The sequence below is a fragment of the Nomascus leucogenys genome, chromosome 24 (genome assembly GCF_006542625.1).
Source record: "Nomascus leucogenys isolate Asia chromosome 24, Asia_NLE_v1, whole genome shotgun sequence".
In the NCBI taxonomy this organism is placed as follows: domain Eukaryota; kingdom Metazoa; phylum Chordata; class Mammalia; order Primates; family Hylobatidae; genus Nomascus; species Nomascus leucogenys.
This window is the reverse complement of record NC_044404.1, coordinates 15,200,387-15,226,597: the sequence shown is the minus strand read 5'-3', so window position 1 is coordinate 15,226,597 and position 26,211 is coordinate 15,200,387. Positions and strand designations below refer to the sequence as shown.

The 26,211-nt window shown below is 52.3% G+C and overlaps 1 protein-coding gene across 9 annotated transcripts in view; it reads right to left on the bottom strand.

Moving 5' to 3' along the window:
- Positions 1 to 26,211, bottom strand: part of KAZN (kazrin, periplakin interacting protein) — a 1,203,323-nt gene that overhangs the window by 142,965 nt on the left and 1,034,147 nt on the right. For 7 of the 9 annotated variants that reach the window (XM_030805689.1, XM_030805686.1, XM_030805692.1 and 4 more), the window contains one exon: positions 3,631 to 3,822. In XM_030805689.1, coding sequence (XP_030661549.1) covers positions 3,631 to 3,822 — 192 coding nt within the window. Of the gene's footprint in view, positions 1 to 3,630; positions 3,823 to 18,202; positions 20,062 to 26,211 lie in introns of those variants that run through there. The other 2 variants (XM_003279941.3, XM_030805691.1) reach the window with 2 other exon arrangements.

Sequence of the window (26,211 nt, the reverse complement as noted above, 5' to 3'; positions counted from 1 at the left end):
CGTGGCTGAAGGTGCCAACTCACTGCCTTTCAGGAATGCTGCTACCTTGAGCTTGGACGGGCTCAGGGGGTGGTCTCGGGTCTGGGCCACCCCTCATGAGAATCAGACAAGCAACATCTCCAAGCAGATCTCAGTATTGGCACTAATGGCACTACACACCAGGCCATGCACTTTACATCCCAATCTTCACAACAACCCTATGAAGTAGCTACTGTTTATTAGTCCCAATTATAAGAAAAACAGGCATTGTTACTATTACTCTCAGCAAAGGAATCATGGGGCAGGGAGGTTAAAGAATGCGTCCAAGCTCTAGAACCAGAAATATCATTTGACCCAGGAATCCCATTACCAGGCATATACCCAAAGGATTATAAATCATTCTACTATAAAGACACATGTACATGTATGTTTATTGCAGCACTATTTCCAATAGCAAAGACTTGGAACCAACCCAAATGCCCATCAATGACAGACTGGATAAAGAAAATGTGGTACATATACATCATAGAATACTATGCAACCATAAAAAAGAATTAGTTCATGTCCTTTGCAGGGACATGGATGAAGCTAGAAACCATCATTCTCAGCAAACTAACACAAGAACAGAAAACCAAACACCACATGTTCTCACTCGTAAGTGGGAGTCGAACAACGAGAACACATGGACACAGGGAGGGGAACATCACACACTGGGGCCTGTTGGGGGTTGGGGGGCAAGGGGAGGGACAGCATTAGGACAAATACCTAATTAAAACCTAGATGACGAGTTGACAGGTGCAGCAAACCACCATGGCACACATATACCTATGTAACAAACCTGCACGTTCTGCACATGTAACCCAGAACTTAGAGGAAAATAAAAAAGTAAAAAAAAAAAAAAAAAAAAAATGCATCCAAGCTCACATAGCTAATAAGTGGTAGAGGTGGGATTCAAGCCCAGATCTGACTTGAGTCTGCTGTCACCACCACTGAAGTAAGAATGGCTTCTGTCTCTGGCATCTGGGCCAACTTCCTTCCCTGCGACCACACCCAGAGGGAAGATGAGGCGTGTCTGTGCAGTGGGAAAAAGTCTCTGCTTCTGCTGCTAATTAGCTCTGTCACCTTGGTCAAGTTATTTACTTTCCCTGAACCTCATTCAGGCGCCTCCACCTGAGAAATGGGGTTTCTAGCTCCTGGCAGGATTGAGGTGAATGGTAGGTCACGTGTTTACAACAGTGTTGGCACCCAGTAGGTGCTCAATAAAGTTTCCTTTTCATGAATACTGACAAGTCCTTGTTGCTTATATTAATATTCCTACAAAGGGGTAGATCTCTGCGTCCCTGGGCAAGGCCAAAGATCTTTGGTGGTGGATAAGAAATCTTCTAGCACAGAGTTAGTAAAGATTGCCTGTACAGCTCTGTGCCTTGTGGGCTAAAGGGAGGAGGATGTACATTATGATAACAGCAGGAACTATCTATCACCTTTCCAGACATTACCTCGTTTCATTCTCACAACCTCCTGCAAAGCCACTGTTAATGTCCCATCACTCAGATCAGGAATGGAGAGGCTAGGTTGTACATCCTAGATTGTAGGTTTACAGAGGCTAGGCTGTAGCCTCCAAGGAGCTGGGGATGGTGGTGTAAGTGAGCCTCTGCTTAACTCCCGCCGCCAGCCCCCGCCCATCCCTGTAGGCCCAGGAACCACTAAGGGAGGTTTTTCTCCTCCTTGCAGATCCGGAAGAGCACATAGGGGTGAGAATCCTGTACCTGGTCAAAGATGTGGAGGTCGGCACCTCTGTCCCTGGGACACAGAGTGGGAAAGGTGATTGAGCAGCATCTGGCTGCTTCCTGAGCCAGTCCCTACTCTCCACTACGTGATAAAGCTTGGCAAGACCAAACGACAACAGCTTGCACAGCCTGGGCCCAGCAGCACTTGCTTGTGGGAGATTCCCGAGACTTGGGTCTCCATCCTGAGAAGGAGAACGGATGTTACAGGATCCTGGGAAGCTGGGCGTGGAGGCTGGCTCACCAGATCTGCCTGGTCTGCCGGGTGGCTGCACAGAGGCAAAGTGCACCTACTTGGCAAAATGACTTCCCAGGCATGCCGTGTCAGCTGGGCCACAATGCACCCCAATGTCTATTACAGCTTCAAAAGACCACCCAAAACACTGCCACTGTGACCCCACCAGAAACAAGACCCCAGAAGAAGAGGGTCATCTACCTGCCTTGGAGAGCAACACGTACTGCTGAAAAGAACACTTGTCAAGAGTGCTGTGACGCTCTGGATACGGGCTCACCCTCAACTGAGGACTTCCCAGGCTTTCTGGGGGATGGTCAGGTGGGCACTGGACAGATAGCCTTCTTGGCCTGCTGCCCACATCACACCTCTTGTCAGGGAATTGGCTCTGACTGAGCTGATTAACTGTCCAGCAAAATCCATTCTCCCTTTTACCCTGTTAGAGTCCTAGCTGGGACAAGGCCACCTAGCTAGAAACTACATTTCCCAGAACCCTCTGCAGCTAGGGATGGTCACATGACCAAGCTCTTGCAAAGGCAAATCTCTGGCCCTCGATTCCCGCTCTTTCCCTGGGGTCTCTCATGGACCCAGGGGAACACATACATCCAACCGGCCTCAAATGCTCACTGTGGGGTGGTTAAGGAAGAAACAGATTCTTTAAGCCTCTGTGTTTTGGGGTCTTTTTGTTACAGCAGCATGGTATTAACCTAATTAATAAACCTGCTTTAGCTTCAGAAACAACATTTTTAAAGAGGATTCATTGTTCTAGTGAATGGTAAGTGGAAAGCAGGTTGCAAGCTTTATTGTCTTTTCTAAAAGAAGCAAAGACACTGAGGGGGCTTAAGAGAATCAATGCAGACCCCAAAGGCTGTGTTTTCCCCAGATGTTTCATGCCTGAGTTCTCCAAGCACTGTGGAGTCCGCTGACAGGTTACATGATGGCTTTCGATCTTTCTCAAATAACCCTCTGAGACCCTTCTTCCAGCCCCATAGAATGTGGGCAGGTGCCTCCTGGGAGATGTGGGTCCCTCCAGGGAAACCAGGCTGAGCATGTGGACACCAGTTTCCTCATCTCCTAAATTAATTTCTGGCTGAAGACATATCAGCCACATGGTAGTTACAGGTCTGTGGTCCTTGTCTTCAAGAGACCCCCTGGACACTACACCATGTCATCTTCCAACTCTTCCCTCTGGGCCCAGGAGAGCCCATGATGGTGAGCAAGAGGGACACATGGGACACAGACATGTCCTCCAGCAGAGAAACCAGTGTAGCCACACTGTGCCCTGAGTGGAGGCACCAAAGGACCCCGAGGGTGCTGGGTAAGAGGGACTCGGCTGCTAGGTCAGCGTCCTGGTCCAGCCAAGATGCCCACCCATCATTCACACCCCAGAGGGAGGCACCTCACATCCAGCCATATGGACAATGTGCGACGGTCACACTGGAGGAAGGAATGGCATCTGCACCCACCCCACAAGATGCAGAATTCCACTCGAAGAAGGGACAGGGCAGCCGTGGCTGGAAGTGGGTGCTGGGAGACCCCTGTGTCCTTCTGCGTCACTTCCCCTGCATGGGGAGGACCCCAGATCCCTGGGGCCTGAGCCCCCAGCAAAGGAACCGCCGCTGACTCATCACTCACCCTGCAAGGCTTCTTTGGCTCTGGCTAGCTCTTGCTCCTTCTGGGCCAGCTGGACCCTGAGCTCGGTGGCCGAGAGGACCTCGGAGGACTTGCCGCCCTGCGACTCCTCCAGGTCCTTCGCCAACATCTCCTTCATCTGCCGGAGAAGGTGAACTTCCTCCTGGAGCCGCGACACTTCTTCCCGCAGGAGCACTAGGGGAGAAGGGCACAGGGTTAGAGGACAGGAACGTCGGCTGCCGCTCACTCGCATTTTCTGGGGATGGTTTGAGGTTGCTTTGGCTTTTTTGTTTGCTCTGCATTCAGGGCCTTTCCTACATGTGTGAAGGGAGGCCACTGCCTTATTCCAAAGAGCCTCAGCGCCAATTCTAGGCCCCACCCACAGTCTGCAGAGCACACCTAGTGAGACCCCTCCACTACGACTCCCGAGGACTCCACTGACGCTGTCCTGCACTCAGTGTGTCCACTCCGGTGGCCGACGGTCTTAGGAGCTAGCATCATAACCACGAGCCAACAGCATGCTGAGTTGAGTTTCATATGCATTATCTCATTTAAGCCACCAAAACCTTCAGATGCAGGGACCATCACAACCCCATTTTATAAATGAGGACATCGAGGCCCAGAGAGATGAAGTAACTCCAGGTGGTCATAAAGTTAGTACATAGCAGAGCTAGGATTTGAACCAAGGCCTGGCTGACTCCACAGCCTGGACTCCCGGTCTCATGCTTGGGAAACAGCCATAGAAAGGCATATTCAATACGTTTTGCAAAACACATAACCTCGAGGAGCTCAGCACTGTGTACAAACAGAACTTGTGCATTTGCACCTGACTGTCCTGCAGGAAAATAGGGTCTAATGAGCAGTGACAAGGTGACACCGAGGGCAGAGGTTTCTGCAGCACTTAAATCCAACCCTACGTACAGTGAGGCCCCAGAAATGGGGCCAAGGAGAACACGGTGTCTCCTCAGGCTGTGGGGTGCTTCAGGAAGGGACCCAGAAGGTACGCCATCCTCCCAAAGTGAGAGCCGTGTCAACCAAGGTATTGTCAGCTTCTCAGTCCTGCGGGCGGATAGACACATCCAAGACCAGGTCAGCTCACCTGGGCAACAGTGAAAACAGAACTGCTAAGGGCTGCTGGAGGCAGCGATCAGGCTGTGCACAGGCGCCAGGCTACGTGTACCTCTGCATAACTCTTAGAAGAGTGCATTAAGAGAAGGAGCAAACCTCACTTAGGAGACGGTGGAAGGACACGCTGAAATATTCATTAAGCAGGTCCCCTCGAGAATAAACAGACAAAGGTACCACACTCACCAGCCGCATGCTGGCCACTGGGCCGCCCCCATCCTCCGCACACTGCCTTCCCCTTCCCTCATTTTACATCACAGAGGGAACTGGGGAGGGGACAAGGGCAGCCCTGGCTGGGGCCAGGCCTCTGCCTACATCCTCTCCCTCTTCCCACCTGCAGCCACACTGGTCCCTCTCTCTACAATATGCCACGCTCTTTCCAGCATAGGGCCTCTGTCTCTGCAGTGCCCTCCACCTGAACACCCTTTCCTGGTTCTTCCTGTGGCTGCCTCCTCATTGTGACACAAGCGTCCACTCCACATCACCTGCGTGGAAGGGCCTTCTCTCACCACCCTGTGTGATGCTGTATTTATCTGTCTCCTTCCCAAACTCAACGTGGGCTCCAGGGGCAGGTGGGGGTGCAGGGCTCTCTGTGTCCATCACTGCTATGGTGGAAGCTCAGCACACTCTGCCCCGCCTCCCTGCGTCCCAGCCTCCTTCCTCTTTGCTCTTTCTCCGCAGCACTCATCAGCGCCTGTCATGCCCTATGGATCTGTTTATCCACAGGCTGGTTGTAAGGCCCCAGAGGGCAGGAACTTGAGTTTGTTTTGTCCATGGCTGCATCCTCATGCCTAGAACAGCACCTGGCACCTGGCTGCCCTCGAGAATGAACAGACGAAGGCGCCGCACTCACCAGCCTTGCGCTGGCCACCCGGCCAGCCCACCCTCTTCATGGGCTCCTCCCCTCCCCACACTGCCTTCCCCTTCCCTCCATTCCAGATTACAGAAGGACCAGGGGAGGGGCCAAGGGCAGCCCTGGCTGGAACAGACACGTGCAGGTAGAGCCAGGAGCGTCCCTGCTGGTAAAAGGGGATGTGTGCTCCCTGGAGGTCTGGTGCACAGTCCTCGCCCCTGAGGGTCATGGAAGGGGCGTGGCTGGGGGCACAGCTTTGGAGTCACCAGGTCTCCAGCCAGGCATGTGGTGGCTGATGAGCAAGTCCCTCCCTGCTGAGTCTCGGACACTGCATCTGTTAAATGGGTCTAACCCTCACTGGCTGTGAGGCTCCTTGGAGGCACTGGAAGTGCCCCTCCTCATAAAGGAAGTGCTCCATGTGCACAGGAAGCACTCCATGTGCATAAGAAGTGCTCCGTGTACATAAGAAGTGCTCCATGTACACAGGAAGTGCTCCGTGAATGCCATGTACACAGAGAAAGTGCAATATTGGTAATGCACTGCCCTTTCCTAGATGCCCTACCCTCGCCATCAGTGCCTGCTGGCAATGTCTAAGTCACTACAACCCTTTGGACTACCTAGGGATCCACTGGCCTCGAGGCTCAGTGGGCAGAGCCAGGTCCAGGGGAGGGAGCAGGCAGAGGGGGAGCAGGGCTGAGCCCTGAGGATGGGGCGCCTCTCTCCCACCAGCGGCCTTGGGAAAAGGGTGGTGGCAACTCCGGCCCCTGTTTCCTCATCCATCTCACATCACTTCCCGAGGCCATGATGGGCCCAGCCACCCCTGTAGGAACAGGAGGCCTCCCAGGGCACCTCCCTGCCCTCCCAGCTCCTCCTAACCCGAGTCCTTCCTCCCCACAGAAGCCCGAGGGCGCCTCTGAGGTGCAACGCACATCTCACTCAGTGCCGACAGCCTCCCCGCCCCACCCGGCATATTAGCTGCCTCTTTGGCCCTGTCTGAGGCCTCCTTCAGGCTGCCAGCTTCTCTCAGTTCTGGAAGGTGCTAGACTCGCCACACCTCAGGGCCTCCGCAGAGCTGTGACCTGCCTGGGAGCTCCTCTCCCCTCTTTATGGTTTCCTTCCCATCGGTCTGTCTCAGCCTCACTGTCACAGCCTCAAGAGACCTACAACGGCTCCACTCCTGTCCAGCGTCAACAGCACGGCAGGCAACCCGGACAAAATCCCATAGTGACGTGGAGGCTCACTCGCTCCCCAGCGGCGATCCGAGAGCGGGGCCCGATCGCATATCCTGCCTCATCTCCTTCACTGTTGGGTCTCCAGTGCTGGAAACAGTGACTGTGCGACACATCACGGGCACTTGGTAATGTCTGTCGAACAGCTCCATCCACCCAGCATGGAGAGGCCCCTGCCCCAGCCCACACACGGCTCTAGGCACGGGGCACTGGGGTGAATGCTCCAGACAGGCCCCACTCTCAGGCTAGTGCTCCTGGACCCCACCGTCAAAGGACCCCCAAACCTCATATGCCACGGAGGCAGCCCGGGAACTGTCCAAGTCTCTTAGCAAAACTCCTAAGTAGGAGGTTTGCTTTTGGGGCCACGCGCCTGCCCTCATTCCGGGTAAACATTTGGGGCCCACCTACACTCCAGGCCAGGAGAGAGAAGGGAAGACTCCTGGCCTCAAGAAGCCTCCAAATAGACGCACACATGAAGAAACAGAATACAGAAGGGGCCACATCTGCTCGGAGCACTCGGACACCCTTGAGAAGTTGGTGGCATTCCAGATGGGCCCTGGAGGATGCGACTGGGGAAGGAGGAAACGGTGTGAGCAAAGGCGGCTGGAAAGCTGGAGGGTCTTGAGTGACCAGGAAATGGGTGCCAGGTGAGGAAGAACAGGAAGAAGGCTGGAGAGGTCAGATTATAAAAGGCCTCAGCCCCAACCACCCCTCAGCGCTCCTGCCTCAGCTCACTGTCTCTAGCAGTCGCCAAGGCTGGAATTTTCTCCTCTTGATCAATACTGTTCAATCTCTCATCCTGCCAGGGCCCCTGTTCCCTACTTGGCTGTCACTAAGAGTCTATTTCACAATAAGGTGCGAGTGACTGCTAACAGTATGTCCACTGTCACACAGGTAGAAGAGGCAGGTTTGTTTTTGTTTAAATTTTTTTTTTTTTAGATGGCGTTTCACTCTTGCTGCCCAGGCTGGAGTGCATTGGCGCGATCTCAGCTCACTACAACCTCTGCCTCCTGGGTTCAAGCAATTCTCCCGCCTCAGCCTCTGGAGTAGCTGGGATTACAGGCTACAGACCCACCACCATGCCCGGGTAATTTTTTTGTATTTTTAGTAGAGACGGGGTTTCACCATGTTGGCCAGGCTGGTCTCGAACTCCTGACCACAGGTGATGGACCTGCCTCGGCCCCCCAAAGTGCTGGGATTACAGGCATGAGCCACTGTGCTCCGTCTTTTTTTTCTTTTTTTTTTTCAGTGACTTCTGGGTCTCCTCCAACCACCCGAGGAAGCCACCAAGATTGTTTACTGTTGTCCAGGAAGAAGGCAAAGGATTCCAAGAGACTTGGCTTCAAACCCAGGCCTGGCCGGGGCCTTTCATGACTTTGCACAAGCCTCGTGTCATTTCTCTGGGTCTCAGTTGTCATGTATGCTGCACAGATGCCACCCACTTAGGGTTGCCAGAGTAAGCAAAACAAAACAAAGTAATGCCAAACAAACAACCCTAGACGCACAGTTAGATTTGAATTTCAGATAAACAACAAATCATTTTCAGTATATGTCCCAACCTATATTAAAAACTGATTCATCACGTATCTGAAATTTAAATTTAACTGGGCGTCTTGTGTTTTATGCCAGCAGTGCTACTCTCATCTCACGGGGATTTTGACACCATGAAATGGGGCAACCAGGGGAGCGGGCTTTGCCTGAGCACTGCACAGGAGGGAGGCGTGGCAGGCACAGGAAAGGCATCTGCCAGGGTCTTCTCTGCACCCTGCACTCAGATGAGAGCAGACAGCGAGATGGAGGTGGGTGCCATGTGCCTTTCTCTTTGACTAACAGTGGCAAAGGCAGATTTTTTTCCTGCGTGCACCTTCCTAACAGGTGTACCTGATGCCTAAGCCCTGCTCCTCCAGTCAGGCTGTGAACAAGCTGATGGGAGCCTCCAGGGCAGGTCACCAGGTGCGGCACCTGCAGGAGCCAAGTCTTAGGAGACCAGGCTGGAAAAACAACTCCACGGAAAGAGAGAGGCTTATCGGAGCTTGCTAACTGCACCTGCCCCAGCCGGGCGTGGAGGCCCAGGTCTCGCATCCCCCAGAATCTTCCAGGAGTGGAGACAGCCCTGGTACTGCAATCTCAGCCTAAGCTCCAAGAGCACAGCCTCTCAATTCACCAGCTCTGGGGCCACCAGCAGGCACTTCTCCTCCCTGGGCCTCGGTGGCCTCACCTGTAAAACGGGGGAGATGGGAATAAATAAGACATGCGTAAAGCGCTTACATGTGCCTGGCACACTGAGCACTGCGTCCACAACTCACCTTCCCCTCTCCACAGATGGGGCCAACCACATTTCTGAAGAAACAACAAAGAAGCTGCCGTTGGAAGACTTGCGTTTTTTCCTCAGAGGAACTATTACGTTGCTGTGTGACCTTGGGCCGGTCACTGTCTCTCTCTGGGCCTTCACAATATGGGTTCCCTTAGAGGGACCCACTCTTTATGAGTCTAGATGAATGCTACCGATTTTGTGTTTCTCCCCTCATGGGCAGGGTCTATAGCTGCACTGCTTAGTATGGTACCTGCTAAGCACAGGTGACTATCTTTTTCTTTTTTTTTTGAGATGGTTTCTTGCGCTGTCACCCAGGCTGGAGTGCAGTGGTGCGATCTTGGCTCACTGCAAGCTCCGCCTCCCAGGTTCACGCCATTCTCCTGCCTCAGCCTCCCGAGTAGCTGGGACTACGGGCACCCTCCACCACGTTCAGCTAATTTTTTGTATTTTTAGTAGAGACGGAGTTTCACCGTGTTAGCCAGGATGGTCTCGATCTCCTGACCTTGTGATCTGCCCGCCTCGGCCTCCCAAAGTGCTGGGATTACAGGTGTGAGCCACTGCGCGTGGCCACAGGTGACTATCTTATGTGTAAATTAATTAAAATGAAAAACTCGGTTTCTCTAGCCACGTTTCAAGGGCACCCACGTGGCTAGGAGTTAGGGTACAGGACAGTGCAGATCCAGACCGCTGCCATGACTGCACAGAGCTCTCCTGTTGGCGCTGGGCTAGAGGGCGTGAGATGAAGATGGTATTTGTTAAGCATCTGGTACAGCTCAGGCTGATGACCCAATGACAGGAGAAAGCCATTTGCCAAAGGCAAGACAGCTACTGAGGAAGGAGTCATCCTTACTGGAAAAAACTTTCCTGGCCTTTGCCCAAAGACTGATTGGGTACCTTTCTGCTGACGCTGGGGAACCACAGTGCCCTCAGGCCTTTAAGTAGAGGGGCCCAAAACCCATAGACTTAGCAGAGTTCTCTTGGCCATGGTAGCAGGAAGTAAACATTGTCTGGGAAACGGTGGCCCTCCTGCCCCAGGGAGCCAACTGTTACCAATGGTGCTGCCCTCAGGGGGGACAATGATACCAGCAGACAGGCCGTGCAGCAGGTCCCCAGGGGCCTCCTCCCCAAGGGAAAGGGGGTGTGGTGTACCCACTCAGAGGAAAGGTCCATACCAGGTGGCAAAGGGAGCTGGGGCAGACCCTTGCCCTTCTGCAGCCCATCTCCTTTAGTTTGCAAAAGCAATGAGTCCCACTTTTTAAAAATGCTATTTTCCAGCTTCCCTTGCAGCTAGGGTTGTCCATGTGACACACTTCTGGCCAGTGAGGTGCAGAAAAAAGTCCCTTAGGAGGACTGACTCTTACAAAAAATAAGGCTTTACCTCTTTCTCCACCTTTCTCCACTTTCTCCACTTCTGGAAAGTGGACTTAATGGCTACAGCTACAGCAGCCACCTTTTAACAGAAGGCAACCTCTCAGACTGCTAAGACTCTTGGTGAATTGTAGGTTTGTAAATCCAGCCTCCCCAAGCCAAAGGTCTAAGTAACAATAATGATTATTATTTATTATAATAACAATTACATATTTCTTAATACTTCTTGAGCATATAGTATATGCTCTAAGCTTTGCTGTATTTTACCTGCTTAACTAGTTTAATTCTCACAGTAACTCCAGGAAGCAGATCCTATTATTATCATCCACAGTTTACAGATGGGGAAGCTGAAGCACAGAGGAGTTAAATGGCTTGGCCAAGGTCACACAGGGTGAAGAGCAGAGCCGGGGTTTGGACACAGATGGTCTGGTTCCAGCACCTCCAGCCTCAACTCCCATACCATCACCTTCCAAAAGGAGAGGAGCAAGGTCTATGGGTGACACAAGGGCTTCCTGAGCCAGCAGGGCCCAGGCGGCAACCAGGCTTGGCTTGGTGGATGCCAGTGGAGGGAGGCATGCCCCTCAGCAGGGTATGAGTGAGTCAGCCACTCAGCGCATGGTGGTTCTGGCCCTCCACTGGGGACACTCCCCACACAGCCCCTGGAGAAGGGTGTGGCCATGGAGCCAGCCCGTCCATTCCACGAGGGCAGGGACTCTGTTCTGCTCACACCCGACACCCAACACCCAACACCGTGCTCCGTGCCGTGTTCTTGGGAGGCATGCAGTGCAGTTCTGAGGCGGGCACGCAGGTTTGGGGTCAGCCAGCTGGGGCTCAGTCTTGGCTCCCCCACTTCCCAGCTATTTGACCTGTGGACAAGCAACCTCTGATCTCTTATCTGAATGGAGCCAAGGCCAGTCTCTCAGGCCTGTGGTAAACATTAAACAAAGCAATCATCTCAGTGGAAACTCTCCGGAAGGTTCTCCATGAGGGTCAAATGTAGCTCATCATGATCATTTCGGAAAAGGGCAAACCTCCTTGATCTTCCGGAGGAAAACCTTGGCCTCACTAAATGCAGAACCCTGACCTTCGGGCTTCCCCAGCCCAGGAAGGGTGGATGAAACAGCAGAGATGAATGTGCTGAAGGCTGAGTCATCAAGTCTAGAGAACGAGGGAAGCGGAGAGCTTAGGGGGCTCTGAGTGGAGTCCAGGCTTGGAGGGACCGTCCCCAGCTGACCATCAGGGTGGACGCCCTGATCAACAGCCTCGCACCCAAATATCAAAACTCAACTGAACACAAACTGTACACTTAGGAGCTGAGCATTTTACTGTATGTGAATTATACCCCAAGGAAAAAAAATCTAAATATAGCAGTAGCATGTTTCAGATTTTCCATTAAAAACTCATTTTTATAGCCCTCCCCGCAAAATAAATCCAGATACACAACCAACCAACACCCTATTCTCCAGCAGGCCCCCGTGAAAGGGGTATCCTGGTCTAAACCCCATCTATCTTGGTGGCTTTGTGGATAGCAAGGGGTCTGTGTGTCCAGTAAACACCAGGGTGTTTGCTTGAGAGACACACACACACACACACACACACACACACACACACACACACAGAGTGGGAAAGAAATCAGATGCCTAGAGAATGGTCCCACACCCACCACAGTCAAATGGAGGTCACTTCCAAGTGACAAGCGCTCTGTATTGACCTGCCACTGTCTCCATGAAGCCCTGCAGAGACCATGGCTGCTGCCACCCCTGAGCAGGTGGATGCCATGTGCTGGATGACAGCCCTCATCTCATGACCCCATGTAGGGCTGCGGTGGTCCCCGCCTGAGGCTCACAGACATTGGCAGGGCACAGGATCAAGCCCAGGTCTGCTGGGCTCTGCAGCCGCCCTGCCGTGCACTGGTCCAGCAGCACCTAGTAGGTTGTGAGTGCCCCCTTGGCCACCACTCTTGCTATTATTGAGTTGGGCTATTATTAAGATCCAAATGTGATCTTAGTACACTGGGATGATGCTTGTCCTAAAAATAAGGAATCATATTGCCCTTGGAGGGTTAAAGCTTTAAGACAGAGACACAGATGGGCATGGTGGCTCATTCCTTAATCCCAGCACTTTGGGAAGCCAAGGCAGGTAGATCACCTGAGGTCAGGAGTTCGAGGCCAGCCTGGTCAACATTGCAAAACCCCGTTTCTACCAAAAATACAAAAAATTAGCCAGGTGTGGTGGCAGCCACCTGTAATCCCAGCTACTTGGGAGGCTGAGGCAGGAAAATTGCTTGAACCTGGGAGGTGAATGTTGCAGTGAGCCGAGATCATACCATTGCACCCCAGCCTGGGTGACAGAGCAAGACTCTGTCTAAAATGAATGAATGAATGAATGAATGAATGAATAAATTAAAAAGAAAAAAAGACAGAGACACAATGACTGTCATGGGCAAGGTCATCTTAAGAGACAAGGACTCCCAGGCCCCCAAGGCTAAGCAGTGACGGGACGAATGTATTAATGTATACAACAAAGCAGGTACCCAGCAGAGGAGGGGAGTCCTGAAAGGAAGAATCAGAGATGAGGAGGCCGGCAGAGCCCACTGCCCAGGGCAGAGGGGGTGGGGGTCTTTGCCAGTGGACTAGGGCACCTCCTCTGTTCTGCACTTCTGCGGGCATAGCACATGGCAGGAAAGAAATGCATCTTTGCTCTGATCTTGAATGTGCTTGTCGCCTTTGCCCAGGTGATAACAGTCACGCTTTCTGAGCCCTTCTCATGTGTTGAGATTGATGGAAATCTTCATGTGCATGAATTCTCAATCCCCTTAAGAACCCTAGGGGACATCCCCATTTTACAAAAGAAACTGAGCCACGGAGAGAACATGCAGTTAAACATAGGAAATTTGCTGTTGCTTGTAACCACTGAGTTATTCCCTTTCTCCTATGGGTACTGCTGCCAGACTCAAGACACCCTGCAGGTAGACAAAAGCCCTGTGTACTCTTCCTTTCCGGGCCTGCAGCTGGGCAGACAACCCTGAAACCCTCCCTGGAGAGTTACCCCCATTTTCATCTTTTCCCTGGATTGGGAGGCCTGAGGTCACAGAACCTCAGCCTCTTTGCTCAGCTGACCCAGCATCTGAGTGGGGTTGGGAGTCTTGGATTAGCCCAGCCCAGGGCCGCCACAGCAGCCACACCGGCTCTCTACTGCAGACCCCTGCAAAGCCTCCAGAAAGCTCTGTATGTGACCAGAGGTGCCACAGGGAAACTCAGCTCGCAGCCTCCTAAGCTTAATGATTTGCCTGTGGAGTGAGAACTCTGCCAGCTGTAGGCTGGAAAATGCCAGCCTCAGGACCATGCTTCTGTTGGCCACCCTGAGCCTTCAGGGAGAGGTGAGCCTAGGCTTGGTGTCGCTCCCTCTGTGGGGCTGACCCTCTCAGGCCCAGCCTGGCCTCCCCGCTCCTGCTTGGTCCCTGCATGGGGAGCTGGAAACAGCTCCATCTTCTTGAACCACCTCTGTCCCCATTTGCCAAACGGACCCTCCCATCCCTCCCTCAGTCCCCAGTCCCTGGTGGCAGGCAGGCAAGAACGGGAACCTGGCTTGGTGGAGATTTCCATGTCCTCTGGGCCTGTGTCATATGATCCTGACACTCAGCAGGGGGTGACGGGAAGCAGTACAGCAATCCCCAAATAGGAGAAGACTCTCAAATAACACCCACCCACTCCTCCGCAGGGCTTCTGCCACGGCGCTCCCCGGCCCGGAGAGCCGCTTGCTAATTCTTACTACAGGTGGGTGTGGAGGGTGCAGGGACTCAGGTAATAAAGCCTTTGTCCTTTTCTCATATTGCATAGTAACTGTTTTGTCCGTTAGGTGGTGTTGAAACCGTCTTCCCTGCAGAGGCTCTGCCGGTGAAGCCGCTGGCCTGTAAACACACCTTTAGCCAGACCCTCCTCGGTGCCCCGAGTGCCAGGAGGATCCTCTTCTACCATCTTGCTGCCCAGAGTTCCCATGGGGGGATGGGCCCACCCAGCTCCACACCCCAGAAAACCGGTTCTGTCCTGCATGCCTTCAACCACCCCTCACCACACACAGGCTGGGCAGCAACCATGTCGCTGCCCTGGAAGGGTGACAGTCACAGGCTCAGAAGCAGGGATGTCCTGGGGAAGTCAAGGAATCGCAGACCTCCAGCCCCACTTAACCTGAGGATTGGCACTGCAGGATGCAGCCCCCTGAGGTCTGCCGGAGGTTTGGGTAACACCTTCATGGCAGAGGCTGCAAAAATCACTTGGCAGGTGCTTCTGGCACCAGGAGGAATGTGAATCTCCAAAAACACCATCTGGGTGGGGGTGGGAGAGGCAGGCACCTGCCTGCCACCAGGGTGGCTGGGTCCCCGACAGGTGGTGGCAGCAAGGACTGCTCATTCCCAAAGCCCATGGCCGGGCCTCCTTGATGACTATGAAGAGTCTGCTCCTGCCTACTTGGGAATTTGGTTGGGCAGGAGGGATGAGGAAGTGCTGGCCTCTGCTCAGGGCCTGGCCAGCTGCCTCCTCCAGCCCTCAATGAGCACATTTTCTTTTTCTTTTTTTAAAGTTAGTATTTATTAACTGTTGTTTTAATAAAGGAATTTTTTTTCCTTTAATCCCAATTCAGTTGCTTAATGTAAAACCACAGACAAATTACTTATTATTATTATTATTATTTTTTGAGTCGGAGTCTCACTCTGTTGCCCAGGCTGGAGTGCAGTGGCATGATCTTGGCTCACTGCAACCTCCGCCTCCTGGGTTCAAGTGAGTCTCCTGACTCAGCCTCCCGAGTAGCTGGGATTACAGGCGTGCCCTATAACGCCCTTCTAATGTTTGTATTTTTTGTAGAGACAGCATTTCGCCATGTTGGCCAGGCAGGTCTCAAACTCATGGCCTCAGGTGATTTGCTCACCTCAGCCTCCCGAAGTGCTGGGATTACAGGCATGAGCCACCGTGCCCAGCCTAATGAGCACATTTTCCACTGAGGATTAGAAGCAGCAAGTTGTAGCCAGTTCATCACAAGTCAGGTGGGCTGACTTGGGATGGGAGCTTCCTGGGCCATCCTGTTGGTACAAGGAAGACTCCTAGCACAGCCATCAAGCTGAGCCTCCACACTACCGCTTCCTCTGAGAGGCCACCTCATCCAGCCTTTTCTTTCCAAATTTCTCTATTATCTCCCCCTGGACTGGGCAGCAGACGTTTCTGTCTGGCTGACATCTATGACCCTTCTTTTCAACATGGCACCTCCATTTCCCTTTGGGGAGCCCCCATTGTCAACACCTGTGGTTCAGGGATGAAAATATAACCCAGTCTGGCTAATGAGATCACTGAATCACCCTGACCACTGTGACTGGTTCAGGAGAAGGCACATGACCCAAGTCAGTCCAATCAGTGGTAAATCTCTGGACCAGGATCCAGGAGCTCTCTTTACAATGGGGCTCAGGCTGTGATGATGGAGCCTGGAGTTGATGGCAGCTGTCTTGCCACTGGGAGGGGAGGAGCCAATGAGACTAGGACAGGATTCAGATAATATCCGAATACTCGAGTCCTGGATCACACCACACCTGAAGCCAGAACCTACCCGTGAACTTTTCAGTTACATAAGCCAATTATTCCCTCTTTCATTTCAGCAGTTTGAGTTGCATTTTTTAATCCCTTGTACTTGAAAAGGAATCCTGATACACTGTTTTTGTCAGAGACAGTTTTCTGGGCACCTAGCTTCCCTACAAACTTGAAGGCTACCTTATTCTTTCTTCAAAAACTGGATGAGCAAAAATGGACAAGGGAACTTACTTCTTCCAAGCAGTGAGGACTTATCACTGTTTAGACTTCAATTCTAGCTTCTCTTTGTTCCCAGTGACCAGTCCTTCTAGATTGAAACACTGGACGTCACAAACCTTTCAAGTTCTGCCTCAAAGCCATTTCCAGGCTTTTACTGCCCATATCAGTCTTTCTCTGCCCATATCAGTCTTTCTCCTTTTCCCCCATCTGGAGGGGTCTTTGCACCAACCCACAGCCACTGGGGTTCACCTGAGGGTTCCAGCTCCCGTTTGGGTGTTCACTATGTGCCTGGCACTGAGCCTCAGCCCATCAGATTCTCTCACCAACCCCATGGGAGAAGTGCTAGCATTCTCTCCATTTTGCAGACGCAGTAATGGAGGCTTCAACAAGGGGGCTGGTTTGTTCAAGGTCACAGAGCTGGTCCAGGTGGCACAGCTGGATCCCAACCAAGGCTGGTCTGATTCCAAAGCTCATGTCCCTAACCACTGGATAGGCTCCCAGCCCTAAGTCTCATGCTGTGCCTGCTTCGCAAACTAAATGCCAGGACAAATAGTCTCACAGGTGGACACAGAGTTGAAATTGGGCACAGAGTTGAAACTGGGTCTTTGAGCTTCAGATGACAAAATTGGCCAGGTCCCCCCGTCTTGGCTCTTGCAACAGTCTCCTCCCCTCCCCAAGGCCAGGCTCCTGAAGGGAGGTACCCAGGGGAGGGACAGCAAGCCCCGGGTGGCACTGCCTGTTTCCCTCCACATCCTCACTGTGCGGGACTTTCCATCCATCCTCATCCATCCTCCCTCTTCCCCACCCTCGAGGGAAAAAAAAAATTACCAACACCCCAAGAGGAAAAAGAAGGAAGGCCGCGCATTAGTTACATCCACCACCTCATGACACCATCCACACGGGGAGCCCAAAGCTCACTGCAGATCGGGAGGAAGCAACTTGAGCACGGCCTTACCACGGCCGGGAGAGCCCAGCCCTGCTTTCTTTCCCACCCTGAGTGTGACTCAGCAGCACAACACCCAGCGTCTCAGTTTCCTTCTCCACCCATTCCCAGAACCCACAGAAAGATGGAAGCTGCCTGCCCCACGCATCACAGAGCAGGTTCTCCCGTGTCTAGCTCCGGGTGGGAGAGCTAACTTTCTAGACTAGGGGAAAGAATAGGCATTTCTATTACCATGTTATAGATAACCAAACCAAAGCCTAGAGGAAAGTGTCTGGAATTCACAATCTCAACCGCGCAGCCACTGGCTATACCATGAGCTGGAGAACAAACTGGAAACACACTTGGGCATGAACATGCTAAGCCAGTGTCAGATTTCCACTCAGGGGTTAAACGCAGCAAAATGAGTAAGGCATGCTGACGGCCCCTGCAGATGTAAATAATTATGCTGAGAGGAGAAGTAGGTGAACGGGGGCTCAGCTGAAGGCTCTCCTAGACGTCGCCATCACACAAGGGTGGTGAGCCTGCAGTTCCCCCATCTTCAGATCTCCACAGTGAACAGACGCGTGCTTTCTAAAGAATTTAAACCAGATCAAGACCATCCTGGCTAACACGGTGAAACCCTGTCTCTACTAAAAATACAAAAAATTAGCTGGGCGTGGTAGTGGGCGCCTGTAGCCCCAGTGACTCGGGAGGCTGAGGCAGGAGAATGGCGTGAACCTGGGAGGCGGAGGTTGCAGTGAGCCGAGATCGCGCCACTGCATTCCAGCCTAGGTGACAGAGCGAGACTCTGTCTCAAAAAAAAAAGAGAGAGAATTTAAACCAAGTTCACACTGGGGCCCGAGCAAATGGCAAACCTGGGGACTCACTGTCTCCTGTGCAGCTTCTGAAGTTAACACACCTAGTGGGCGTTTCCGGCAATCACATCACCTCTACGTCCCTCCACTTCCTCACCTGTAAAATGGCCACAATGACAGTGAAGAGCAGTGGTTCTGGAACTGGATGGCCTGGTTCAAATCCTGGCTCTGTCCTTGGGTAGTTGTTTGACCCTGGCAGGTCATTTCCCTGTCCTTGTGTGGAGAATGAAGATCACAGTAGTATCCATCTCCCAGGGCTGCTGTGCCAATGCCTGAGGACAGATAAAAAGCCCCAGGAAGGGGCCTGGCACCCATGAGCCCTCCGTCAACACTGGCAGACAGCTGCTGATGCCATCGCGGAGCATGCCTGACTCCATGGAGGCGACAGGAAAGGAGAGCATGTCTTGGGCTCAGGCTGCCCAAGTCTTCCAGGCCGCAGTGGACACCTGCCCCTTGGTGGGAGGCTCTCGAGGCTGTGGAGCTTGAAAGTGCTGCGGGGCAGCTCACAAATCCATATAACTCACTCCCGATTACTCTCCAGCCTGACTGAGCAGCTGCTCCAGGAAGAAATAAAATATGCTTCGCATACTTTAAATGTTTCACTTATGAAAACTGGCAGGGCTGCCTTTCTAAATTGTTTAGCAATAAAGTCACTAACGAGCAGTGATCGAGGCTCTCCCCACCGGAGCTGGAGCCGGGTCGGGGAGCCAGCCGGGGTGGGGGTAGGGGGCAGGGAGGGAGGACAGACTGGCCGCCAGTGCGGAGGCCGCTAGGGCTTCCAGAAGGCGCCATCTGGGATTTTTCAGAGGGGCACGGGGATCACATCCTGGTGTCCTGATGTGAAACTGGATCCTCCCTCTGGAAGCCAAGCCCCAAATGAGTGGGGGCAGAGGGGAGGGCCCTTCCGGCCTGGGACGTTTTCCCACACTCCAGGGCGCCCCGCTTTCCAGCCAATTGAGTTAATTGAAAAATTACCTTGGGCTGAGAAAGACCAGGACCGGGCCATGGGGGACTGCCTCACAGGAGACCCAACTCAGCCTCCAGCACTGGACTTCCACCACCTGCAGCTGCGAGGCCTGCAGGGGCACTCCCGATGCTGGGCACACGTCCCCTGCAACCTCCCGGAGACCTCAGGGGTAGTTTCAATCCTACTTGACAGATGGGGAAACTAAGGCAAAAGGGATGAGGAGCCTGCCCAAGAGCAAAAAGCTAGGGAGCTGTGGGCCACGAGCCTCCGTGCAGCCTGGTGCTGTCCCCTGCGGTACTTCGTCCCAGGATGCTGTTCTGAATGTGTGGCAGGGCCACTGCAACCCCAAAACCCAACGAATGTAACTCGGAAGGAAGCCCAGAATGCAGATCAGCTGGCAGGCGGGCAAGAGGCCTCCTGCCCTGCCCAGAACAGGATGGTGCCGCCATCCGCAGAAGGCCTTGCTGTGGGCTGATATTGCTGATATTGACAAAGTGCTGAATAAAGCGCTTTTCCCTCCTTCCAAGTGCTCACTTCTCTGTTTATCATCCCAACTGCCTGGGAAGATTACAATGGTGGGTTTTATTGTCCTAAATAAAGGCCAGCCAACCCCAAGGCCCCAGGAACAGCACCATGACTCAGCCAGGTCACACAGGAGTCTGGGGTATGGGGAGGTCCAACCATCAGGCCACAACCTTCAGGACTAGAAATGAACACAGCCGATTAGAAAAACACCCTTACTTCACTTAGAGAGTTTCAGCAGTTTAGTCTGTGAACCAAATGTATAATTAAGACACAGAAAAATGTGAGTTGCTTTTTTTTTTTTTTTTTTTGGGAGGGGGAGCTGGGAGCGGGAAGAGGCAGACAAACTCACGTCCTGAGTTACCTTTACGTCTGAAAACAGAACTTCTTCCCCCACAGGAAAACTTGACCCTAACATAGAAGCTGCATATCCAGTGTGTGTTTTTTTGGTTGTTTTTTTTTGAGACAGAGTCTCTCTCTGTCACCCAGGCTGCAGTGCAGTAGTGAGATCTCAGCTTAGTACAACCTCCGCCTCCCGGGTTCAAGCGATTCTCCTGCCTCAGTCTCCCAAGTAGCTGGGATTACAGGCATGCGCCACTACGCCCAGCTAATTCGTTTGTATTTTTAGTAGAGACGGGGTTTCACCATGTTGGTCAGGCTGGTCTCAAACTCCTGACCTCAGGTGATCCGCCCGCCTTGGCCTCCCAAAGTGCTGGGATTACAGGCGTGAGCCACCGTGCCCGGCTCAACTTTTGGTTTTGACACTCACTGAGCACCTCGCCTGAGAGGCGATGCCATCTAAGCAGCTAGAAACACATCTCCAAGCAAGGCATTCCAGCTACTTACTAAGCAAGTGATCCTGAGCAGGTCACCTCGCCTCTCAGTGACTCAGTTCTCTCATCTGTAAAATGGGAGTGATTGCTGTAAGGATTAATTGAGAGTCTATACCATAAAAGAACATTGCTGGGCACAGGGCAAGTACTACATACATTTCGGTTATTATTTTCCCTCCTGCTCCTCCCTCAAGAACCACACTGCCTTCTCGTTGTGAGACCGGCCCTTGCCAGGAAGCATTGTCCTGGGTCCCCAGAGACTTCTGGAATCTCGGCTGTAAATCCTCAGGTAGAACATTCTTTGCTGAGAGGTCTCCCGAGTGGGCTCTCCAGCAGCTGGCGGGGGGTGACTGCTGAGGAAGTGATCGTGCAGTCCTAATCTGGAGGCTTGGGCACTATTCTGCTGCTGTCCCCTCTGGCTTTCTCTGGTTTCTGGACTGAAAAAGGTAGAGATGGAACTTTAAATCTTGCTCTGAGTGGCCTCTGACTTCCCACCAAATACTTCCCCGTCTGTCTGGCTAGCTCTGCTCACAATTCACAAAGGTCAAATGCTGTTTCCACTCTGCATGCCGCCTCTAGGGAGAGCAGAGGAGAAAACTATTCGAAAAATGTAAATTAAAAAAAAAAAACCCAAGGCTCTCCTCCCCCACAATACAAACACACACACATGCACATGCAGCTCACATCCAGTTCAACAGAACACAAGACCACAACAAGCAGGAAGACAGAAGGGCGATGCCGAATTTTCACCAGTGGTGACCAGCTCCAGACCTGCCTTTCTTAGAGGATTACAGACGGCCCTGCTAACCCAGACAAGGAAATCTCTTGTACAGAGAAGCATCCTTCCAGGTCCTCCTAGAACACCTTTCTGGCAGGAGCCAGGTATTATAAGCTGCAGGAGTCAGGTATTATAAGCTGCAGCAACTGGTGCAGCCCTGACCTGTGCTCTAAGCCCAAGAAGTGCCCGTTAAGCTAAAGCTAGCCCAAGGCACAAGCCTAGGGGCAAAAGCGTCCTTCCATCAAGCCAAAGACCCCCTAGGACCACACTCTCCTGGCCAGAGGTGCTTTCATGCCAAAACATGTTTTTCCCTAAAGCCACCCTCTACCCCTCATCTCCCAGGAGAAAATGATACTGACTAGAGAAGAGTAGGTTCTAGGTTCGGCTGCTGTAGAATCAAAGTGTGCAGCTTGAATAAAGAACAGAAGGGTGTGCAGAAACACTGACTGTTAACATTTGGAGCGGGTCAGAAGCGTTTCTTTCATCTACATGTTTTATTCTCTAAGTCGGCCTTCTCCTGCCCTACTCTCTTGAGCTGAACTTCTACTAGATCTTTCCTTTTTCCTCTCCCAACTCCACAAACCTCAAACCATATATATCCCTAGAACGTCTGGGGACGTTTCCTCTTTCCTGACACATCTGCAATAATACCATGATCACTCATGGCTGCTTGAGGAGGAGAGGGGACAAATATGTGTACCCTGGGCGTACAGGACTGGCAGGGGTGGGAGGTGTAAAACAAAACAAGCCACATAAACACCGCAGCTTGTGATGCTTCAACACTGCCTCCACGCTTGGTTGAAGCAGCAGAAAATAAACCAATTGAACAAATAAAAGTTCTAATCGGGAGCAGGTGTTTGCATTGTAACACGACTTGGGACATGAATAAGCCCTGTATTGTGGGCTCATCGCCATGTCTCTCTGGAATTGCAGGCTGACCACCAACCAAGCCATGAGGTCACCCCACCTCCAGCGGTAGACAGCCCACAGCTACAGATATCCCAGAAATTCAACAAAAGACCAATGCCGGGTTTTAGTTATTCTCTCGTCCTGATGCCCGGGACAACGAAGCCCAAACCCAGGAAGCCAGACAAGAGGACAGCAGCTCTCTGGTCCTTCTTTGGTGAACAGACAGCATGGATTTCAGCAAAGACCATGGGCAGAACCAAAGTGTTTTCAGCTTTCAGCATTCATGAAAATTAACTCAGGATAACTCCAGCGCCCAGGAAATCTTCCCTGCTCCTGATCTCTGGAGAAAGCTATACATCTTCTAAATTAGCATCTTCTCTGCATGTACACCTGCAGAAAGCTAATTTTGGGGAAGCAGGGTAAAAAAACCAGAACCTCCCCACCCCACACCGCCATCCGACCCACCAATTCAGGCTGCCCTGGCCTAGAAGGTAGGCTGCTGATTCAGGTTAAAAATTCCCAGGCAGAGAAATTCAATCTCCTTTTTCCAATGGTCGGCAGTTAATGTATTGTTCCACCTTTGCCCTTCTCTTTTTTTGTAATCTCTTGGCTGAGTGCCCATGTTCTTAGGACCCTCTTGCCAAGAGGTGAGTACTGTTTATTTGGCCTTGGACGCTACTCATGGACCCCAAAAGGAATATGTGAACTTGCCACTGCATGCCTTTGGGTCCCTTTTGACCTGATGGCATGGGGGTGGGGATGCAGGGCAGGCTACAGAAAAGGGGAATGAAGCCAGGCACGGTGGCTCATGCCTGTAATCCCAGACTTTGGGAGGCCGAGGCAGGTAGATCACCTGAGGTCAGGAGTTTGAGACCAGCCTGGCCAACATGTAGTGAAACCCCATCTCTACTAAAAGATACAAAAATTTAGCTGGGTGTGGTGGCGCTCGCCTGTAGTCCCAGCTACTTGGGAAGCCGAGGCAGGAGAATCACTTGAACCTGGGAGGTGGAGGTTACAGTGAGCCGAGATTGCACCACTGCACTCCAGCCTGGGCTACAGGGCAAGGCTGCGTCTCTCAGAAAAAAAAAAAAAAAAAAAAAAAGAAAGGGAGAATGACATCTGTCTGGTCATTTCCACCTGCCTGGCCTGGCCCAGGCTACTGGGCTAGCCCCATCCACCCTGATAGCACTCCGCAGTTGTTTCCACCTGCCCCTCTCCCTGACTGCTTCCAGAGGGGCTGCCTGATGTCTTTGAGCTCCTGCTATGTCCTCTTAAACAAACATCAAGACAGCCAGGAACACACAGCTCAGCCTGGGGAACATTCTTCCTTAGGACGTGCAAGAGAAGGTACAGGCTCCAGCAGCTCTTCCTCCACCCTCACAAAGGGCTCCCAGTGGGGGACGAGAGATCTAAGGTTGGTTAAGCTGGGAGGATCAAGGCAAGAAGCCCTGTGCTCCCAACCACCCAACCCATCTACTCTGCCCTGGCTGGGAGGAAAAATGCCTGGAGAAACGAAACTGGCCCCTGTGCCACGGTGGCCGTCTTCTTAGAACAGAGGGGTTATCGTGTCAAGGAGACAGACGCAGTGTGTAAGATCCTCAAACGTAGGGCACAGGCCAATGGGTGGATGCTACTGTGAGATCAATTTTTGGCTCAATATAAAAGTGAGTGAGGCCAGGCGTGGTGGCTCACGCCTGTAATCCCTGCACTTTGGGAGGCCGAGGTGGGCGGATCACGAGGTCAGGAGATCGAGACCACGGTGAAACCCCGTCTCTACTAAAAATACAAAAAATTAGCCGGGCGAGGTGGCGGGCGCCCGTAGTCCCAGCTACGCGGGAGGCTGAGGCAGGAGAATGGCGTGAACCCCGCGGGGCGGAGCTTGCAGTGAGCCGAGATCACGCCACTGCACTCCAGCCTGGGTGAAAGAGCAAGACTCTGTCTCAAAAAAAAAAAAAAAAAAAAAAAAAAAAAAATGAGTGAATGCTTAAAACGAATAAAAAATTATAGGTGTTGCCTGGAGAGGAAGTGAGCTTCCAATCCCTGAAGGTATTAAAACTCAAGAGGAACAACTGCATTGGACATTATGCGTCAATCTGTCTTCCTTGCCCTAAATTCCTCCCACCACAGCTACTTTCCTACAGGCCCTGGAAGGAAGCAGCTCTCTATACCAAGTACCCTGCCCACTCTTACAGACGCAGCTGACTGAACCAAGATGGTCACCTGATCCATGGTCTGCCAAACCACTGGTTAGGCAGAGACCAATCAATGCCTGCCTCCCAGGCATTTAAGCGCTTCAGGGGTACAGAGGGAGGCAGACCCCTCCTTGAGGGATGATCAGGCTGGGTGAAGGCTCTGCCACTGCCTTTGGAACCTGGCACTCCTGAGGCTGAGCCCGAGGACTTCCCTAGGTCAACCCAGGCCCCCTGTGACTTGGGTTCATGTGATAGTCTCCATTCTGCCTCCAGCGGAGGAGCTCAGGGTCTCTCTGTCCATCCTGGCAGGGACCTCCTGTTATCACTGCTCAGCACAGTGCCCGGACCCTGAGCCTGTGCCGTGGACAACAAAGCTCCAAACTCAGTCGCTGTCACAGCTCTCAATATCCCAACAGGCAGAGGAGAGTGCCCGAGAATGCACACCCTCAAGTACACACGCTCCACCCTAGGCTGAGGCACCTCCCACTGCCAGTGTGGACCTCATGCTTAATAAACATCACTGGCCAGGCGAGAGGCTCACACCTGTAATCCCAGCACTTTGGTAGGCTGAGGTGGGAGGATCACTTGAGACCAGGAGTTCGAGGCCAGCCTGGGTAACAAGTGAGACCCTGTCTCTAAAAACAAAATGTTTTAAAAATTAGCCAGGCATGGTGGTGTGTGCCTGTAGTCCTAGCTACTCAGGAGGCTGAGGTGAGAGAATGACTTGAGCCCAGGTGTTTGAGGCTGAAGCGAGCAATGATCCTGCCATGGCACTCCAGCCTGGGAGACAAGAGCAAGACCCTGTGTCTAAGATGAATAAATAGGCCAGGCACGGTGGCTCACGCCTGTAATCGCAGCACTTTGGGAGGCCGAGCGGGGTGGATCACCTGAGGTCAGGTGTTCAAGACCAGCCTGGCCCCATGGTGAAACCCTGTCTCTACTAAAAATATAAAAATTAGCCTGATGTGGTGGTGGGTGCCTATAATCCCAGCTACTCAGGAGGCTGAGGCAGGAGAATTGCTTGAACCCAGGAGGTGGTAGTTGCAGTGAGCCAAGATCACGCCATTGCTCTCCAGCCTGGGGGACTGAGTGAGATTCCATCTCAAAAAACAAAAACAAAATCAAACAAAAAATGAATAAATAAACAAACAAACATCATTATCTGCAATCCATTGTATTGCACATAATATTTAAGACGGTTTATTGATAAAGCAGCAGCTCCACTTGGCAAGTTCCTACTGTAGGATCGCTGCCATCATTCTCATTTTACAAGAGGTGGAAACTGAGGCTCAAAGAGATTAAGCAGCTTGCCCAAGAGTCTCCAGTGTGGTCTTCTCATAATGCATGAGATTCTGACCAACTGTCGCCAGATGTCTCCTTCTAAGTGGGAGAGCAAAGCCCGGGCAGGTGCTAACTCCAAAAATTTCTCCCCAGGAAGTCCAAATCCTGCCCCAGTGCTTGACGTCCTATTGAGTATTGGACTCTGGACTTGACTGACTTGGCCATCTCTCTGGTGAGTCTTATATCACTCCAGCACCCATTTTTTTTTTTTGAGATGGACTTTTGCTCTTGTTGCCCAGGCTGGAGTGCAATGGTGCGATCTCGGCTTACTGCAACCTCTGTCTCCCGGGTTCCAGTGATTCTTCCGCCTCAGCCTCCCGAGTAGCTAGGATTACAGGTGTCCGCCACCATGCCCAGCTAATTTTTGTATTTTTAGTAGAGACGGGTTTTTGCCATTTTGGCCAGGCTGGTCTCGAACTCCTGACCTCAGGTGATCTGCCTGCCTTGGCCTCCCAAAGTGTTGGGATTACAGGCGTGAGCCACCGCATCCGGCCCATTCTGAACTAATACAAATGATCTTAATCTCCATAAAACCCCTACTAGATAGGGCTATCACCCCAATTT